General features: G+C 43.7%; 1 protein-coding gene across 6 annotated transcripts in view; it reads right to left on the reverse strand.

Annotated features, from left to right (window-relative positions):
• The window catches only part of smap1 (small ArfGAP 1), a 321,183-nt gene that overhangs the window by 73,280 nt on the left and 226,142 nt on the right, over nt 1-21,761 (reverse strand). For all 6 annotated transcript variants that reach the window (XM_085800988.1, XM_085800985.1, XM_085800990.1 and 3 more), the window contains one exon: nt 8,319-8,440. In XM_085800988.1, the coding sequence (XP_085657114.1) occupies nt 8,319-8,440 (122 nt within the window). The remainder of the gene's footprint in view (nt 1-8,318; nt 8,441-21,761) is intronic.

The raw sequence follows: 21,761 nt of genomic DNA on the forward strand, positions 1-21,761 counted from the left end.
TTATTTTCCCAGTCGTCCTCTGTTGACTTCTGATAACTTGCTTCATGTTGAAACTGCTGCTCTCAGCCTGAAATTCACAGAAATTTTCATTCTAAGTCTTACTTGGTGTGGCTAATTTCTGCACTTTCCTTACCTTCTTTTTTTAAGCAGGAGCCAGTGATCCTCTTATTAAAGGTTTTCTTTGCCACTCACATACTGTCACAACGTGCGGCTTGATCGGGATCGGTGGGCTATTACTTTTCTCAACAGTTTACGAATTTTTCGCGACGTAAGTCAATGGGACGGGCGGAAAGAAAAGACCAATCATTGGAGTTTAACAAACGTCTACTGCTCAGGCATACTTTCACCTAGAGACTCCATTTAAACTTTAAACAGTAGACACTAGGGGTGTAACGGTATATGTATTCGTCCCGTGCCGTCACGGTACGGGGGTCACGGTTCGGTGCACACAGTCACACGACGAATACGTCTGAATGAATATTAAAAAAAAAAAAAAAAAAAAAGTCGAGTCCTCACTCCAATCCAGGTGGCGGTAATGAGCCTCGAAGCTGTCACAACCGCCATAACAGACGAAGAAGAGAAGTGATGAGAGAGTGAAGTTAGAGGAGGAGAGCTGTCTGCTTCATTCATGTCACTGTGGCTTCTCAATGAAACAAACGGCGGCGGCGGCGGCGGCTCGCGACCACATCCATGCTCGCGACTGGTCCACCGGACAAAGTCCGTCGGCGATGTTTCACGGATGCGCGGTGAGTCGCTAGAAACGCATCAAACACGTAGCGCATGTTCAACCCGATATGTCAATCACTGGTGCAAGGAAAAAGACTAGTTGTATGCAACAACTTATCCCGCAGCTTTTAAGCCTCTTGACATGAACACAGACAGGTGAGGAGAAAAGGAGACCGCACACTATATATAATCAGACACATTTTGTCTGATGAAGGGCTGACGCCCGAAACGTGTGAGTGACATTAAACTGTCACGGGAGCTTTTAACTAGTGTGCGGTCTCCTTTTTTCCTTACCTGTGTCTTTCTTGGTGATCCAGCACCTAGTCTTCAGTTTTTTGGGGGATGTGCGTGTAGCTGCCTAATATGTTTTATGAACACAGGCAGGACCAGAAACATCACCAAAGTAACTGCTAGTCTAATTTAACTGTGTAAACCAACATTGATGTCAGTTTATTGTTTTGTTTTTTTAATAATATTTTTTTTAATAATAATAATTTAATAATTCGAATAATAGTTGCCAGTTGTCAAGTGCACGTTTTTTTTCCTCTAGAATTAATGAATGGCATTATAACACTCCTAATGCACTTGTTTTATTTTGTATTCTTTTTTCTTTTAACTTTTATAACACAAGACAGATTTTAGTTTTACATTCAATTAGTGTCTGTTGTACCGAAACCGTACCGAACCGTGACCCCTGAACCGAGGTACGTACCGAACCGTGACTTTTGTGTACCGTTACACCCCTAGTAGACACAAGTCTTGTGTATTGGCGTATTACTCCACGTTTTGATAGGTCATATGGTTTTTGATCAATCCATGATCAATGACCATGATCATTTTTGGAGAAATTATGAGATTATAATGGGTGTGTATTGCACGGAATGTTCATGTCAGAGTGCGTGACATCATCGGTTAGAGTGGGAGAGATGCCAGAAAAACTCCAGATTTTTTCTCTATCCAAACTCCAAACGGCCACAATTTACACTCTAGACACATAATTTCGGCCACGGTTGTAGACGAGCTCATCCTTGATCTCTTAATCTGCTCAAAATATCAGAGAGACTTACAGAATTTAAACTCTGAGCCTCTAAGTGCGGCCACGTCTGTCTCTGCTCCTCATTGAGTCCAATACAAATATTTTCTGAGAGAAGCAGAACGGCCTGATGTTTTAAAACTGCCAGCGTCGCCAAAATATTTACTGTAGAAACACCAAATCGTACCGAAATTTTCAGTAAGTGCTTAGAGCAACGTTGATCTGTGTTTTGTTCTGATAGGAGTTACCGTTTTCTCACCCTAAGCCTAAATGTGAGGCCGGTGCAGAGGCAGAAAATGGCTCTTTTTCTCCACGTTTCTGTCTGTCTCAGCCTGCGGGGGGCCCTATCGCCGTGGTAACCTCTTTGATCCTCAGGCCAGAGCTCGTTAACTTCATAAACAATCCACCTGGCGCTCGTTTAAATGTTTATAAACACAGACACAGCTAAATCAGACTGACACAGGATGCAGCTACTAACTAACTATGTGTCAAGTCAGTCACACACACACACACACAGACTCTAGAGCCAGCTTCATGTGATTACACACACACACACAGTTAACCAAATGTGGTTACAGCTCCTCCATATCAGTGCTTATAGAAAGATGATCATGTGTCTGTCTGATCAGCTCTGTCTTGACCTTAAGATCGTGGGCTTGATTCCCATGTTGACAGAGATGGCACAACCCGCAGTAGCGGGTTTCTAGTTAAGTCCTGTTGTTCACTACAAAGGACAACTGGCCCTTTCCAATGATATCTTGTGTGGGGGGGTGTGACCTTCCAAACTTCCTGTGCATCTCTTTTAAAAATGGCCGACACCGCAACAAGCAGATTTTATGGGAAAGAGTACAAGTGAGCATGATATTTACAATTTTAAGTCTTTTGAGTCCTATATGTTGATTGTTTATTATAAATAAACATCTCAGCAACACTGAAGTAAATTTTCAGAACTGAATTGTTTACTTTTCATATGAAAAAAAGCTAATTTTACTAATGTACACTGTAGTGGACATCGGGACTCTGTACTTGTGTTTCCGTCATATTTCTTTGGGAACAGCTCATTGACAGAGGCCGAGTAAATTCTTATATTCTTAAATAGTTGAGGGGGATTCAGAAATTGATTTATCAGAGGATAAGAGTCCATGGTAAGATTATGACCCTGTAGGAGAGTGTAAAAGTTCAGATGAGGAAGAGCCAGATGAGGGAGATCAAGACACAGAGCTGACATGGTGCACCATTGGTTTCTAAAGGCCAAAACCAAAACATAGGGTTTTGAGGTTTTAAATCAGTGCAAAATGAATACCCATGGAAATATACTCCAGAAAACAGATACCTTGATTTTGTTCTTGACTCTAAATAATGATCAACCAATGAAAACTGTTCATGGCTGGACAACAAGCCTTTTGTTGAGGCATTAATCATAGGAGCATAAGATGCAGCTTGTTTGTCTTTTGCTCGAAAACGTCTGTATGGTCAATGAAATACCATCTCGAATGATGAAATCACAAAAATAAATAGTGTAGTTGATGAAAAAGAATGAAAACCCTATAATTGACATTAGTTTTTATAATATATTACTGTATTTTACATGATAATTCTAGTCTTTCCATGTACATTATAAGCATCAAAATATTACACATTTGAGAACAATATAGTCCAGTTGTACACTACAGTGCACAGGTTATAAAATTAAAATTTCAGATTTTTTTCTTTGCAATTTGTTCTTTACCATCCCAACACTTAACTCTTTCACTGCCAAAGACGAGTTATCTTGTCTTAGCGAATCCAAGCGTAGTCTACCAAAGACGAGATAACTCGTCTTAGCGTTTTTTTAATGGCAACGCCATGTTGAATGTCTTGCCCTACTCCTCTGTGAAGATCAGACTTGTATCATCAAAATAAAGTGCAGAAAAACACATTTGGATTGAGAGACATGAAAAATATAGCGTGTTTTTCCCCCCTCGTGGAGCGGAGCGGGTGTCTGACTGCAGCGGCACCGCTCCGTGACACTCTGGCCGCCGGTGAGAGCTTAGGGGGCGGCGGCGGGGCTCATGGCGGCTCGGCAGCTCGTTGAAGCTCCGTGCAGCTCCGTGATACAAAGCACAAACGTTAGTAACAACAACCCCGTTGATCGCTCGCCGTTAGTCGTCAAGAGCGTTTGGAAAGTCGCCAGATTTTGCGAGAAATCACTCAGATAGCAGCTTGAAAATCCCGCGATCTAGTGTGGATGAGGAGCGGACAGCGCCGGCGAACGTGACGAGAGGAGAGCTAAAGGTGGTGGGAGTGTCTGTTGTGAGCGTACATGTCTGTGGCTGTGGGTTCAGGGGGCACGTCAGCCAGAGCTGTAGGCTGTGTGTGTGTAGATGTGTGTGTGAGACAAAGAGCGTGAGTGAGACCGCTGCCTGCTGACCAGAGGAAGCTGATCTGATCTAAAGTGCCGTGTTTCGGCTACAAAAACCTGTCGAACTGATCCGCGCACGCGCACACACACAGACACACACGCACGCACACACACATGCACACGTATGCACACGCACACGTCACGTACGCACACACACTAAAAAAAAGGAAAGAAAAAGTTGTAACTCAAAGAAAAGAAAGAAAAAAGGCTGCAGTAGTGTGTGTCAGTAGCTAAATATTTTGTCTTTTGTCATCAAAAGTCATTTGTCAGTGTTGATTTAGTTGTTGTTTACAAGAGAACAACTGTACAGATGTTGAGGCAAAATAAAGCAAAATATAAAGGAGCCAATTGTACTGGTTCACCTGAAAATGACAGCCGACACAAAAACCTCTTTTTCTCAAGATTTTGGTGACAAAATGGCATTTTGGGCTAAACTAACCATTCAACCGCCAATTTCACAAGACTGGAACAAGATAGAAACAAACAGCTGGAAAGTAGAGACCCTCATCTTTCCTTTGATGGGTTGAATGTGTATGTAGTAACAGTACATAATATATGGTGGGTCTACGGAAATCAGTCAAAAAGCTGGAAAATGCCTGGCAAGCTGGAGGAAGCTGCTGTGAGAATGGCTGGCAGTCAAAGAGTTAATTTATGTAAAAAAAAAATCAAAATCAAAAAACTTTTTTTTCCTGGGTCTCATGGGTCACTGTGGATTGTATGTGTGTGTGCTGCTCTTATAGTGCACAATGTACATGTCAGGTCACCTGTTTGTATGTTTATTGATTCCTAGACTACAAGTGAGGATTTCCATGGCTCCATCCTGAGTGTGTGTGTCTGTGAGAAACAGGTATATATTTACATTTGTGTGCGTCAATGTGTGCGTCCTCATTTTCAGGCGAGCCAGAGGTCAAAGGCCGAGCTTGAAGGACTACAGCAGCATTTCAAACTCAACGCTGTTTCTCAGAAATGTTTTATTCAGCCAGCCTTACTCCCCCTGAGACTAGTCAGAGGATGAAAAAAGAAGAAGGAAGGAAAAACAAGTACCTGAAAAATGCAGTGAAAACTGTCAAAGAATCTTGTTTTGTTTTTTTGATTTCCTCCATTTTTATCCTCCCTGCTGAGTTTTGTCTACCCAGAAAATGACGGACATCCACTATGATTGTAGACACTGAATGAACTCCACTCCATCCGCCCATCTCCGTCTTCAACTCTGAATTACATATAATCATAAATTGACATGTGTTATCTTGTTTTGAAAATTTGTTGATAACAGTGTCCTATTGTGGGAACAGTCAGGGTAAAGTCAGGTAACACAGACTGCACTTAACTTAGCTGGCTTTAAATACAAGTGACGACCAATTTCCTGACACTCAAAAAGAGGTTTTCCTGACATTACTGAACAGTTGTCAAATATAATGACATTCAAACATGGTTTAATAGTTATAGTTGACTTTGCATTTCCATAAAATAAAATAAAGCCTGGTGAGGGAGGGAAACCAGTGACCAAAGTCACTCCAGTCCAGTCAGAACTTTCATAGTTTAGATACTGGTATGATCTGCACATGCAAAAACTAGGGTCCAAGCCAAGGAGATTGTATTAGGCCGATTCAATAGTAATTATTGGGTTGACAGAACATACACAGGGGTTAAAGTTCTCCGTCGCCACAACGGATTTCCGTCAATTGGAAAAAAATGAGGGGAGAAAAAAAGGCTACACGTGTTTTTGTTGTGGTTTACTAATGCTGCTGCTCTCAACCAATAAAACTAGCCACGACCGTTGTATTAACCTAGTGGTTCTCAACGGGGAGGTGGGGGGACGCGGGGGGGTGGCGCGAGCACAGGAGGGGAGGGTGGGGGTCGGCTCCCGGTCTGTAATTTCTCCCGCTAATCAGTGAAGGAAAAAAGGAAGATTGTGGGGGATATTTTTCGCAATATCTGGCAACCCTGGCCTGCCTGCACGTATGAGCCCGGTGACGTGACTGTCACTCGCTGGAGGTAGATACCGGTACGTAGTAGCGTTGGGTCTCCTGCATAGACTGTAAAAGGTCTCCTGCCGCTGTTGACGTCGGCACCATGGTCGGCACGAGCGGACCTGTCGTTCTGAGTGGCCGCGGTCCGAGCGGACGTGGCGGCGCGCATTCGGTTTGGTTTTTTTTTTTTTTTTTTTTACCGTGCATGTCCGCGGTGCACCGCTGCACGGACAAATAGCAGAGGAAACGGGCCCTTGAATGTCTGGTCCAGACCCCTAGATTAATATGAGATTTGTTTTTGCTCCCCACCAGACCAGTTCTGAGTTCAGTTTCAGTTTCATACACTCCAGCCATTCTTGCCTTGTTGCCTTACAATGATAGGGGAACCCTAGTCAGTAGGCGTACTCAATGTTTTTTTCTATCTGAAACAGAGAGTACACCAGAACACCAGAGTACACCAGAATGTTCTTCTCAGAGGACACCAGAATGCTTCATTTATGTGTTAAAATCACAAATTTTTTTCTGGGGGGAATGCCCCCAGACCCCTCTACAGGGGTTTGGTGACTCTGACTCACCTTTTTGACCACTTCAGAGCTTGCAAGCAGTGTGCATCTTCAGGTTTATGCATATGCAGAATCATTTATTGAAGAATCAAAGAAACAATACTAATTGTCGTTTTTGCAAACCTTGCTCATATAGAGACTGTGTACGCGTGCGGACGCAGCCTCATTAGTGCTGTATTTTAAAGTGCTGATGCCTGTTCATTAACCCCAGCTGAACCTGGCTGCTCACCACCACCACTGTCTGACTGAAGGACTTTCACCCCCCCCCAGGTCTCACACTCAGCTGTTTCACAAATGGAGGTCTGGCACTTAAGTGCAGCATCATTGGAATAATTGTAATTAACTGCAAAGTTGAACTTGATCTTATTTAAAATCTTATTTGAAATAAACAGGTTAAATGAATTAGATTGAAAATAAGAGTTCTCTAAGATCATCACTGCAACAAAACACATGACCCCAGTTATTTCCAGTTAAACTTGATGATGATGATATGAGCGAGGATGCAAAAGGAAATGTTAACACTACGGCTTCCTCAAATGTTTCTAATGCCACACAACTCCAGCATGGGGAAGAAACCATGCTACTCAGAATGAACTGCTACATACAGGGATACAGAACAATGCAACAAGATGCAGAGGCTACTCCTTCAGAAACACCAGATAGAATTCACAACCTTGCGCTGAAAAACAAATAGGTAGGTTAAATGCTTCTAACACAGACGTCTGACTTATCTGTGGAAGCTGATGTTTCAGTGACCAATCAGTGTGAAGGAGTCACATGGCAATAAGAACATGGAGTTTCTAATCCACCGAGGTTGGCTTGTCTATAGCGCAATATTTCCACATTGTGGGTTACTGCGACAGCTGTAGGTGGGAGTGTCCTGATGTGTGTAAAGGAGATGACATGTAGATGGCACCGTAAATGTGAGTTTGTTTACCCAAACGCTGAATGAGAAGAAGACTTCCCAGTCAAAGCTTGGCAGAAAGACCCTGAACACACCACACAAAAAAAAAATAACAGAAGGATTTGTGCCGCAGCAAAAAAAAAAAAAAAAAAAGTGAAAACCATGACCTGGACAAGTATGTCAAAGACTCAAATCCAACATAAGACATTTGTGGGAGTTTAAAGTGGAAGGTAAAGAAAACAAACGCCCTCCAGCAAAGAACACTGAAGAGCTGAAAAGAAAGATCTGTGTGGGATGATGTAACATCTCTTCACAGACTTCAGTATAATCCAGGAGGGCCTACAGTAATCTGTCATCAAAATAAATCTGGACATCCAACATATTAAAAGAATAAAAGGACTCAATCTCATTAATGAAGCTGGTTCGTCAATATCATCATGGTTTAATTGGTCCAAAGGGTTTTGGATAAAGCAAGTGAGTACTTAACATTTTTGTGACATTGACCAGGAGTGTGTTCAGGTTTGTTGTATGCTGTATATATTCCTCTGCTGCCCCCCCCCCCCGTGTAAATATGTTTGAGTCCGTGTGTGTGCGTCTGTGCACGTGTATGTGTGCTTGCATCATGGGACTCTGTGCAGACTCCCCGTGTTGCCACCTGCCTGCAGTGATAAGCAGATGATGAAAGGCTGTGTGTGTGCGCATGTTTGTGTGTGTGTGTTACCTGAGCCTGCTGTGTGTTGTTGGCTGAGGGGAGAGGGTTGGAGACCATTGGTCCAAAGATGTCCAACTCATCGCTGATTGGCGCAGCGCCGCGCGGGCTCTTCCCTCCTCCTTCTGGAGCATCTGTGGGACAGGCACAGATGAATTTCCTTTTCAACATATAAACTCAAATATAGTTTGATCTGATTTAAAGAGAGAGTATGTGCGTCTACAAAAAACTGAGGACAGACATCAAGACAATCAAAGACATGCCAGTAAAGAAGATGAAAGTTTTCTTCATGCTCCTGTCTCAGATGGTTTTCTGCCCTGAGATAAAGTCCCATTTGTGAAAACAGGATCAAGTCAAACCAACATCTAAAGGTTCAAGAGCAGCTTATATGGAGCTTTTCATGTGATTATTACTCTGTTATGAACGTTGTACACCGGCTCTAACCCCGACAAAGACAAGCGGTGAACAGGTGAATGTTAGGGCGTGGGCTATCAAGATTAACAGAGAGAGAGAGAGCTACAGGGTAAAAGAGCAAAACTCTCAAACAAAATACAATTATAAAGAACACATAATAGAAATGTGTGGTATTGTTTGTGTTCATATATGTCATTGAGGATTCATTCAATTTACTGTTTCCACAACAGAGCAGGGTGAACCTATGTCAGCTGGGATGGGCTCCAGCCCCCTGTGACCCTGCACTGGTTAAGTGGTGCAGCTAATAGACAGATGGAAGGATTCTGCTTCCACTGCTCTTTGTTGCATTTAAAAGCACATTAGCTAAATTGATATCCAAAGGGTTTTTCATCACACCATTTCATCACCAGAGTTATCTCGGGTGAAAACAAGTGCTTCGTCTGTCTTCATCTCAGGCCTCCTTTGAGTTCTCATCGCTGGTGTCCAGGTGTGAAGAAGCCCAGAGAATGTGGCCACTGACCACAAGGGGGAAGGGGACATATTATGGAAATATCACTTTCTGAAGGCTCTTTAACATACATTTGGGTGTTTGTTTTGCCTTCTGGCCCCAAAATGTGAGAATTGACAAAAAATCTGTAATGTCCAGGCTCCTTAGGTTGAAATCCATGTGGTTTTATGAGCTGTTCCCTCAGTTGTCTGACAATAATGTAACTAGTTTTCTAATTTGCATAATACCACCCCTACCTGGTACCAGTAGAAGGGGCAGGGCAAGCAGTGGTTAATTTGCATTTAAAGGGACAGACACTGAAACCAGCCGTTCTGAAGAGGGCTGTTTAGAGAGGATGAAAAGAGCTGTGATGTTTGATCCTTGGGGGATTTTGACCAAAGCATGTCACAGACATGTCTTTAAGACACCTGGGAACTATTTTAATCTGTGGAAAAGGGGCAGAATATGTCTCCTTTAAGATGCTCGTACTGTACATGAGAGCCAATACATCCATTAGCAAATAATAGCATTGCTGTGATATGCTCATCAGTGATAAGGCATCGAGTGACAGCAACATTTGTTAAACACATGCTAACTTTATCATGCCCTCTGTAGCCAGTCACTCATGAAAACAGACAAGTATCATTATGTATAGTCATCAAATCCATTAAGCACTGAGGAGATGTGCTCATGGACCAGACCAGGGTCAGCTCCATGTTTGGACTTCTTGCATTTATCCACAGGTTCAGGCCGCACAAATGACTCTGTCAGAGCAGCAGAAAATATAGCTCTTAAATGGAAGGTGACTTTCACCTGAACGCGGTGCACGCAAAACGGTGGCACCAACATGTGTGTGCATCCTGACCGGGAACCTCAAGATCTGGATGGATTTGATCACAACACACAATGAAGGGGTGTTACTTCATTCTCACCATTACTCTAAAATATTTTTAAATAGAAAATGGGTATTTACAAAACTCTGATGTTGATTTAAGAGTTGTATTCTAAACACTGATGTGTCCAATCAGAGACCCCTCCCCAGGATACTGAAGTAGGACCCCACTCAGTACATGGAGAGAGAGAGACGGAGAAGAAGAAGTGTGTGAAAGGAAAAAGAGTGAACTGTGTGTGTGTGTGAGTGAGTGAGTGAGTGAGTGAGTGAGTGAGTGAGTGAGTGAGTGAGTGAGTGAGTGAGTGAGTGAGTGAGTGAGTGAGTGAGTGAGTCAGTGAGTGAGTGAGTGAGTGAGTGAGTGAGTGAGTGAGTGAGTGAGTGAGTGAGTGAGTGAGTGAGTGAGTGAGTGAGTGAGTGAGTGAGTGAGAGAGAGAGAGAGCGAGCAAGTGAACAGCAGAGGTCATTTATATAACCACGGTGATGAAACATCCATAATTTAGTCCTTTTAAAGTGTGAACAAGACGGACCTCCTTTTGCTCGACAGCAGGGAACGAGGAAAACCATTTACTGTGAGGAGGCCAGAAAGACTCCACATTCTTTTGAAGCACTTATTAAAACTCATTTTCAAAGAATTACTCAGGCTGTGGTGTCGTCCATTCTAATTTAAACTATTGATTTTCCTTCCCTCTGCACATTTTGTGATACCTTCATGTCAGAGTTGGCTTTTATTTTGAAGGTTAAATTCAGTTGTGAGTTGCTGTAAAAAGTGCTTTAGGAATAAAAGCTGCTATTATTCTGATTATTAATTAAAGGCGGGCAAGACAGGTGTTCATGCTAAACTACAACAGAGACAGATAAGATAAGATGTGCATTAATTACTCCCATACCCCCCCTTCAACTCTACTCCTCCTCCCTCTCACAAAAAAAACTCATTCACCCATTGCCATGGTAATGAGCCACAGGGAGAAGAGAGGCCCATCATTCTCATCATCATCACTGCCACGGCAGGCAATGTGCCCACCAGCTTTTATTATGGGATGGAGCCTTCTTGAGAGCACTTTCAACTTCACCAAGGAAACAGACCAATGGTTCAGCCTTGGGGGTGCATTTTATAATCACCCCGAACCCCCTCCGTACACACACACACACACACAAACACACTATATATGTCTTCTCAGTAGCTCCAGTGAATACAGAGACATCATTCAGCAGAAGAGTCTGTCACATTGGAAACTTGGCCACCACAACAAGAGCCGAAATGTCTCATCAAAGCCCAAGAAGATTCATTCTAATGCAATAACCAAAACATTTAGGCAAGGCAAGGCAATTTTATTTGTATAGCCCGTTTTTACAAACAGTTTGTCTCAAAGGGCTTTACATGGCATCGTAACAACATCCTCTGTCCTTAGACCCTCACATCCACTGAGGAAAAACTCCATAGAAAACCCTTTTAACAGAGAAAAATCAGAGAAACTTCTCACCCGACGGACAGACGTGCAACAGATGTTGTTACAGACAAGAAAACAGTTTATAACACAAACGCATGTGAAAAATCTTCAGTGATTATGTCGTTCTGTGGTCAAAAAGCTGTTTCACGTGTTTTCCATCCAGTCAAATACAGAGTTTCATTGGTTGGTTTTAGTCTTTGAAGTGTTCTTCCAACCATAAACCAAAAGAAATGTTAATCTAACCCACTTTTTTTTTTACTCCCCAAATTACAAATCACAACTAGGGCATGAAATGAAGCTAGCCCGCTCCCCTGCTTGTGATTCTAGGAGTGCAGAAAAAAGGGGACATGAGCCCAGTTGGTGACCACAGTCATTAGTTTCCTGGTAGAAGGAGTCATTATACAGAGGGAAATGAGGAAATTGAACACAAAATTACCTGCTACAGGTAGAACATGTTTGTTTACAGGAGATAAAGAACATGAGACACGGCCTCTCGCTGAGTCCTCCAATGTGCAGCGATATGAAATGCCGAACGGAAGATATATTAGGTTATAGTCTGACGCTGGTGTTTTGATGCGAGTCAAAACATTATTCATGGATTTGCAAATGGAGCCTGTGCTGCAGAAAAACAGCCTGAAGTTCCCACTATTTTGGAGCGTCGAATGATTATGTAACCAGTGGTGGAACTTCTGTGCAAACAAACATCAATCAACAGATTGATACGGAGGATCGCTTTTAAGTTTATTAACACAAAACTGGATAATGGCAAAGGCTGGTAGCAGCCCCGCAGCCCTGGACCCCCAAGGAGGTTCACTGCATTTATTTTATCTCAAGCAGTGCATGCTGTATTTCATCACATCACAACAAAAGTAAAAGACACAAAGAGAACTTGGCCTACCTAGTTTTAATGCCTCATAGGGGAAGTAGCTGGGCTTTGGGTCTAGGGCCTTTGGACTAGGAGCCATATGTGGTGGGTGGGTCCCCACACTGCCATAAAACCGGTGTGTGTTTCCCAAGCATTTTAAAATGTCATTTATAGGTCAAAAACATTTTCGGGGGGTGTTGTATAGCTCAACTGAGGCTAGAGGGGCTCACTGCAGTCAGCCCCGGTTCAAATCCCCCAACTCCTGTCTATCTCTACTGTCCTGTCAATTAAAGGCAAAAAGCCCCCAAAAATACTTAAAGTGACTACAAGGACTTTTGGAAAGCAGAATTTCCCATGAGCCTCCGCGCGCACAGTGAAATTCTTGGACCGGCCCAAGATGGACGAAAGCAAAAGTATTTTCCAAGAATGTTTTCATTAATCAAGAACGATAGTCGGAGGTTGGAAGACGATCAGATACCGTTGTACTGTAGTTCTGACCATAAACGATGCTAGCGATCCGGCGGCGTTATTCCCATGACCCACCAGGCAGCGTCCGGGAACCAAACTAGGAAATGCTGGGCGAGTCGACCACTAAATATAATAATATAATATCAAAATAATTATAAAGACAAAAAGATATATTTATCGAAAATGGACCCATTAACGAGTGTGGGTAATGTAGATTCATCCACATTAATATGAGACTCTTTTATACCCAAAAGTAAACCTTTGAAGGAGTATCGAGGAGTTCGCTTCTGGTTATAAAAGAGAAGAATTTCACCGTGCGTGCGGAGGCTCATGGGAAATGTAGTGTGAAAACACATTGCTTTCTGAAACTCCTTGTAGTACCTTTAAGAAAAAAAAAAAACCTTTAAAAAAATCTTTTCAGGTTATTTCTGTAATGTCTGAAGACCTCACCGAAACAAATAAGGCTCAAATTGTTCTCCCTTTCATTCCTGCATTCATACGAGGCTTTCACTCTCCAATGGCAGCCAGCTATGTACCAGGCGAGGAGTTAGAATAACCACTGGGGGGTCGACTTGGATAAACTGAGGACTGAGGACTCTCAAGCCCTGTTTCCACTATGCGGTACGGTACGGTACGGGTCGGTACGGAACGGTACGCTTATTTCAGCGTTTCCACAACCATGGAACCGTACTGGTTACCATGGTACCCGTTACCATGGAACCATACTGGTCCCATGGTACCCATTACCATGGAACCGTACGGGTCCCGGGGAGCATACGTCAGTCCGACTGCCCACAAGTCCGACGGCTCATTTCTCCGACTACCCATTCTACAGTGTTGAGGTTAGGTTTAGGGTAAGGTTAAGGGTTAGGGCTACTTAAGTCGGAGAAGTGGGAGGTCGGACTGATGACGCAAAAATAAAGAAATGTATGGTCGGAGTCGGAGAAATGGGTGGTCGGACAGACGTCATGCGCCCACGGGTCCCATGGTACCGTTACTATGGAACCGTACTGGTCCCATGGTACCCGTTACCATTTTTGTAACCCTTCTGGTTGGGGTACCTAGCACACAGGACCGGTTCCCTTGGGGAGGAGCCAAAGCACTGCGAGCTGGTGATTGGTCGAGCATATGGCGTCATCGTGCAGCGTGACGGATATCTGAAGCACAACAACACAGAAAAAGTCTGCTGTAGCGTTGTTAAAACGTCACTTTATTAATTTTTTAAAAATGTTTTTTCATGCGATTAAGTCACAGTTTAGAGTCCTGTGGTCAGTTTATCCAACTGATGTCTGTTTGGAAGTTTGCTCCGAGGTTTTGGGAGAAGTGCAGAGCTACCTGGGAGCAGCCACCGGGAGCTCGCTGCTCGGCTCCTCTCAGAGGCAGCAGCGGCCGGCTGAGGGGATTGACCGGTCAGCTTATGTCGTCACGCCGGTGGAGAAAGCAAGCAGATTAATTTATGGTCTCATTGATTAGTTTGTGTAAATGAAAAGTCAAGCTTCAGGTGTGTGCTGGTCAGAGGAGCAGCGCTGACTCTGCGCTGTCTGTATGTGTAGAAATCACCACATTTACATTAATAAATAAATGTTTTACAATAAAAAAAAAAGCACAACAGCTAGTTGCCATAAAAATGGCAGAGAATGGGTTCAACCCATGGATGTATAGATCCATGATTTAACCGGACCGCGAGCCAGTGTCGCTACGTGAGTCGACGTAGTGACGCTTCGACACACACTCCGCCTACCCCTGAAGGTCCTTTATACAATGGAAATGCAAAGCTGACCATATCCGAGCCGAACCGTTTCCGTACTGTGCCGTACTGTACTGACAGTGGAAATTAGGCTTTAGCTGCAGACTTAAGTGCCAGCACAGTGACTAGCAGTGGATCACCTGTTGCAACTTTCTGAGTCTCCTGAGCTGCTGTCTGTTTTGGCCAGCTGCCTTTTTCAGTCACAAAACAACCCACCGCTTCTCTGCCAACATCTGGTAGGAAGTGGGACAGGAGCAGTCTGCTTCTGTCTCTGCAGAGACTGGTCATGTTTTAATGCAACTGAAACCTGACTTTAAAGCCTCGTTCTTACAGAAGTCTGGCTTCTGTTGTCAGACAGCAAAATGGGTGTTTACTGTGGGACAGGTCAACAGCAACAGTCACTCATCAATAGTTTATGATAATTATGGCAACTGATGAAAATAATAAAGATAAAGCTTAAAGATATCCAGTGTGTGTGTGTGTGTGTGTGTGTGTGTGTGTGTGTGTGTGTGTGTGTGTGTATGGGTGACTGTACTCCCTGTGGTGATATAAAGTTTAGTCTATTTATCACTGATCAACTGTTGGTGACATTAATGTGCTGAGAAATGCAGCAATGCACATTTGTTAAACCCTAATGACAAAAATGAGTTTTGCACCAACACATATTGTGTGTGTGTTATGGTAGGACCAAGACTGTGAAATGTCTTAATGTTTAATCAAACAGTCATAAGACATAACATGAACCGAAACTAGTCAGATGCCAGATTTATACTTTATACTTACTTCATATTCATATTCAGTCATACTTATCTTGTGTATACTGTGTAATTATTTTTTACAGTTTAGCTTATACCATCTTCTATCACCCCACAACTCTGCACAGATAAGAGGGATGGCCAATTGATGGATGGATGGACACCCATATGTCATTTTGGTAAATATCAGACTGGATTTATGGATTGGGGCTATAAAAAAAAAAAGAAAACTCCATCATGACATCCCTATTTCATAACTTCTCAGCCACACAGACTAGGCCAGTGTCACTGTGTTTTGGCCATACTGCAGTGCAGCGTCTGTTTCAGGATTTATCTCCTCTGGACATTTCAGAAAGCTCAATTTTAAGATTAGAAATCCCAGACTTGGTGCAGACAGAGCCAAAACACAGGAAATCCCCCAAAATTTAGCCCACTTAGTCATTTTGTTTCTTTTCCTTTTCTTTTCTTGCTTTTGTAGAGTATGTTTTATCAAAGAAGGGTTTCAAGATGTGGAAATGCAGTCTACATTTTCATTAAAGAAAAGCAAACAACATAATGGAACAGAGAGGATTCAGCGTAAACGCACACACACACAAAAAAATTACCTCTCAACGCACTTTGCACCCCTCTCTCCTTGCTCGGTGAGTAATATATGACAGTAAAGGTTGCAGTGGCAAATAATAAGAACAAAAGGTGAAAAGTAATAATGTTGATTACATGAGGAGAGGCCACTCTGGGTTGTTTCTTAGGTAACAGACGAGGAGCAGTTGGGTCTTATTGAATTGTGACTATTCTTCAGAGACAACCTTGTTCTGTCAAGGTGAAGGATGCTGGTCAATTCACCGAGCACAGACTGACACAGACACAGCTGGATCTGTAGCATATTAAGACAGAATCAGGTTCAGTGCATATCAGAGGTTCTAAAATGAATTGCCTCTCTGCTGTTCGTTGCATCTGCCAGACTCTGAGATGTGTGGTTTTGAACAGTGGAGTCTGTGGATAACCTGACAGTGAATGAGACAATTCAAGTTGATAGAAGAAACATTAATCTCCTCCAGGTCCCATTGGGCCTTTCCACATCCCCAGCTCATTTTCCAGCACAGTTTGGATCACTATCACAGAGGGGAGAGGCAGACTATCCAGAGCTGTGGGTGAAGCACTTAAAAAAAAAAAAAAAAAAAAAAAAAAAAAAGCAGGTAAGTCTTTCTCACTTTCTTTCTCCTTTGGAGTGGAGAAGCTCCTCCTCTCTCCCTGTGTTATTGTTGAGAAATGTTATTGTTGTGATCTCATCTGCTGCCAAGACCGACTGCGAACACTGTTGCTAGAATAACGCTTAAGGAGATGACATGGAAGAAGTCAATTCAGCATAACAGAGCGATTACAGCAGAGGACCGAGCTCAGAGTGAGAAGGGGGGGCAAGTTTTTTGAAAATTGATTCAGTAGCTGAGCAGATCTATTTTTGGCAGGAGGGACCGTCATCATTTATCATGAAAATCATCCAACTGAGCCTGGAATGAATAAACAAAAAATGTGTTTTCAAGAGCATCCTCTGTTACCATATTTAATATTTCATAAAAAGCTAAAATAAACTTGATTTTTTGGGGGGTGAAAGAGTATGGAGACCGAATTCATGTGACTTCACAATTAGTTTTTTTCTAGCGGAGTGTGAAACAAAAAGAGAGGGAGTGACAGCAACAGAGGGAGGTAACTAGAGCTGGAGGGGACGGCTGGTGGAAGGGGAGGGGGGGGTGGGGGTGAACGCTGAAGGCGCACTGCCACGTATTTGACTTATTGATTATGTGTGAAATCTCATCCACTCGACATGGCTGCAAGGTGCGTAGCATTGGTTATTTATAGCAGGGTGTCCACACTCACTCTTCACTCTACAGTTGGGGGAAATTTTTGATCAATGTTATGTCCACCAGCGCTTTCTTTGGTCACCATAGCTAATAAAATACAATACAATACAATACAGCCTTATGCTGGGGAAAAACAGGGTGACTGCATGTTAGAATTTTGCTGTGAAACCCGGAGCCGCCGCAGCCTTTCTCTGCAGGGTTTTCGCTGTTCGGGATTAAGGTCAACGAGCAGGGAGCAGCACCACGTTGCGGCGGTTAGCAGGCCAAGACACATACCACCAGCTGAAAATGTCACAGGTTTGAATCCAGCTTGTGACCTTTGTTGAATGTCACATCCTCGGTGCGTACAATTTTTTCCAACTATTGTGTCCTTTAATAAAGATGCACACATGTAGCAGATAAAGAACATGTGATTTGATCTTCCTACAAGATGGATCATTTTGTCCATCTGATGATAAAAACTCTGGCAGATGCTCTGTCAGAATGAAATTCTGTGAATGTGTAACTGGTGGATTTGTTTACAGGAACTGTAGTGATTGTACAGTTGTTGGGACTCAGCCCAGTCAAAATGGAGGACACGACCGCATGGCTTCTTTTGTCTCCCAGACAAAGGAAAGCCAAGTCTTCACTCCGGACCCCCCATACCTGTATGGCCCAAGACCACTAAGGTCACAGGCCATATAAAAAGGAGAAGTGCCCTTCTCTTCCTCTCTTCTGCTTCTCTTCTTCACCTCAGCAGGAGCTGCTGCTCCTCTGAGCTCCTCACCTGGAGCTCCTGCTACAGCTCTCCAACCTCCATGAGGCCTGCACAAGGCAGAGACCTCCGCTGGAACAAACCTTGGTAGCGACGCGAGCACCTACCAATGGATTCAAGAACAAAAACCAATTAGCACGACACAAGCTCTGCTAGTTGAGTCAGCAAGGAACGGAGCCACAACGCAAAGCAGAGCAAACAACCAACTCTACAAGGAGAACCAATGACTCTCCTCAACGGAACAGAAACTACACAGCCAGGACGGCTGTAGTTCATCGGATAAGGACACAATCACTGGACTTGACTGCTGCAACAGGACCAGCAAACCTGCAACCGCAGGACTTCCACCAGCACCGGATTCTTCTCACCTTCATGTGACTTGGTAAGTTAACGTAAAAGGGCCTAGCATAGAATACCTCAACCTTGCCAATGTATGTATTGATTGAAATCAGTTTAAATACTTGAGCTTTGTTGTTGTTGTCTATAGCCTAATATTCAGTTAACCTGTGTGTTTAATTTGCAACTTGAGTGTTGAACAAAGGGACACCTTTGTTCACCTCCCCCACATCACATGTGGTTGGCATTAGAAGCCATCTTGGAGACCAGTTGGTTGTAATTCGCTTTGTCTCAGGACAAAGCAACATCCTCCATCTTTTCCACTTCACACACCGACACATGGTCACACACACAGTCATACACTTTCATCAACACGTACACATACACACACACACACACACACACACACACACACGTGTACATAGTGTATGTAGCTTGCCTTAGTTTCATGTTTTGTTATTCCATTTTCTAGATGTGTCCAATAAACTTCCTTGAAACTTTGCTCGTCTGTTATGTTGTACAATAGTGAGTATACCAACCTCTACGCAGTAGAACTTCTAAATCCTTCAACTTTGCAGCTATTGATAATGTTATTTTGTTTATAATTATTAACTCAATCATTAAACAAGGTTCCATATTAATAGTTAGCACACCCCTATGAGACTGACTTTGGTACATTGGCTGTCTGGTGCCCCGAGGTGGATTTAATCAAATTAAATCCCATCAATTTTTCTATAGTACTTATTAATATTTTGGTATTAATATTTTACTAATTTGATAGCCAATAACCCTCTTAGAATTCTCTATATTTTGGTGCTTCCGCGTGAGCCATCTGATTATTTGTGTTTTATTAAATCATAACACAATTGGAGCAGCTCGTGTGAGGCATCTCAATATTCATCTTATAGTTGTGAGAAATCATAATAACTTTTCTTAATAATTTACCCATTGTTGTGCCAGAGCATAACATAAATGGTGCCCCGTTGTGAGGCATCATAATAAATTCTGCTCATAGTTGTGTTAAATCACAACACAGTGGTGTAACAGAGTGAGCCATCCAGTTGACAGAAAGGACTTCAAAATGACACGTTAGTTTGATTATGGTCTGTCATTAAGTCACTCACAGGATTAAAGTTAGTTAATTGTTAAGTGTCTAAATCACTGGATTTGCTTATTCAGGTTATATAACAGGTTGACTACTGTTTCAAGCAGATTTAATACAGGGTGTAAAATGTGGACCCACTGATGTGTTTTATTAGGAAATTAACTGATACTAAAGCACCAATTTCCCCAAAGGAAGGAATAACTTTATTTTCCCTGTTTGGAGAACACATTAACATAATTACATATTCCAGAACACGGGTGGATTTAACTGCAGTCTGCTCACAGATACGTTCGACATGGCAGCTTGAAGACACTAATCATACATTAACCGCCAAATGATATAATAAGTCATGAGAATATCAGGAAATGTCTGGACTCAAATAAAGCCTGACAGCATTAAACATTTCCCCTGATAATGTCAGACATTACTTAACCTGCAATTATTATAATGTCACTCCAGGAATGTTGTCAAGTGAGCCCTTTGAATTTACCTGGGTTTATGTAGAAATTTGTCAAAGAATATGGACAGACCATCATCGCAGTTGCAATTACACATAAACAAAATCTATTTTAACTAATAGCACAAGTGTGGTTTGGAGAAAGTGTCTGAAGCCTTCAGATGATTGTTGATGCCTCCAAGATGGCGCCATCCATGGCTGCTATGGTGTTGCTGTGTGTCGTTTTCTGTAGCGTCTCTGTGTCCTGTTTGACTTCTTACACAAAAGAAGAGCTGCTGTACTTTAAGGGTATGACCCCACCGGACATGTATCCTGAACTACTCACCCGTTCCACGGACTTATTGGATGTACTGGTTAAGGGAACTGCGTTTTTCTCCCGTGCGGTGAAGTGGACGAGAAGGCAGCGGGGAATGAGGGCTGGCTCGCTGGTTCGCCTACGTCGAAGGGGAATGCGTCCTCCTTTACCGGGTATATTCCTCTCAAACGTGAACAGTATTTGTAATAAAATGGATGAACTCCGGTGCCTCGTGGCGAGGAATAGTGACTTTCGCTCCACGGCTGTGTTTGCGTTCGTGGAGACCCACCTGTCGCCATCTACCCCGGACGGAGCGGTGGAGCTGGACGGCTTTTCCGTGTTCCGTGCGGACAGAGACTTTGCGGCCGTGAACAAATCACGTGGAGGTGGGCTGCTGTTTCTTGTGAACGACCGCTGGAGTTCAGATGTAAGAGTGATACATCAGCACTGCTCTACTGCACTGGAATCCATATTCATCCTCTGTAAGCCATTCTACTCCCCCCGTGAGTTCCATTCATTCATTCTCGCCTGTGTTTACATCCCTCCCGATGCTGACGTCACAGCAGCGGTAGACACACTGGCTGAACAGCTGATGAGTGTGGAACGCCAGCACCCGGACAGTTTTGCTGTAGTTTTGGGTGATTTTAACAAGGCTAATCTTAGCCGGGCGCTCCCCAAGTTCAGGCAGCAAATCACATGCCCCACCCGGGGAACAAACACTCTCGACCACTGCTACTGCACAATCCGGCAGGCCTACCACGCTGTCCCCCGTGCCGCGCTGGGCAACAGTGACCACGACCTCATCCATCTGATCCCCTGCTACAGGCAGAGATTGAAACTCTCCAAACCAGTAGTAAGGCGCTACAGGATGTGGTCCAGCGAGGCATGCGAGCGACTTCAAGCCATGCTGGAGAGGGCAGGATGTGACCAGAACTTTTCCTGGGCTGGACCTGGAGCGGGAAACGACTTTGATGACTACACTGACACCGTCTCATCATTTGTCAGTTTCTGCGAGGAGGTGTGTGTCCCCCCCCGTTCCAAAAAGATCTAGAATAACAACAAGCCCTGGTTCTCAGCCCGTCTTAGGCAACTGAGGTCGGAGAAGGAGACGTCTAGGAGAAGTGGGGATGCTGACCCGTTTAAGGAGGCCAAGTACCGGTTCGCCAAAGAGGTGAAGGAGGCGAAACATCGCTTCTCAGAGAAACTACAACAGCAGCTCTCTGAGGGTAACCCCTCCTCCGTATGGAAAGGCCTCAAGAAAATTACCAGCTACAAACCAAAGCCCCCACAACTGCCCGACAGCCTCTCCTTCGCCAACGAGCTCAACGAGTTCTACTGCAGGTTCGAGAAGGTACCACCCCTGGTCCTCCTCCCTAACCCCCCCGAGCCACTTCCACCTTCATCCCTGCGCCCCTGCAGGACTATGGCCCCTCCCTCCTCTCCCCCTCCCCCACCACCAGCCCCTCCCTCCGCCTCTCCTACCCCCCCGCATTCTCCTCCCCTCTCACCCCCCCCTCTCTGTCACTGTAGAGCAGTTGAGTCGTCTGTTTCAGAGGCAGAATCCCTGGAAGGC

Source organism: Trachurus japonicus, chromosome 15 (assembly GCF_045865225.1).
Source record: "Trachurus japonicus isolate A0001 chromosome 15, Traja_1.0".
NCBI lineage: Eukaryota > Metazoa > Chordata > Actinopteri > Carangiformes > Carangidae > Trachurus > Trachurus japonicus.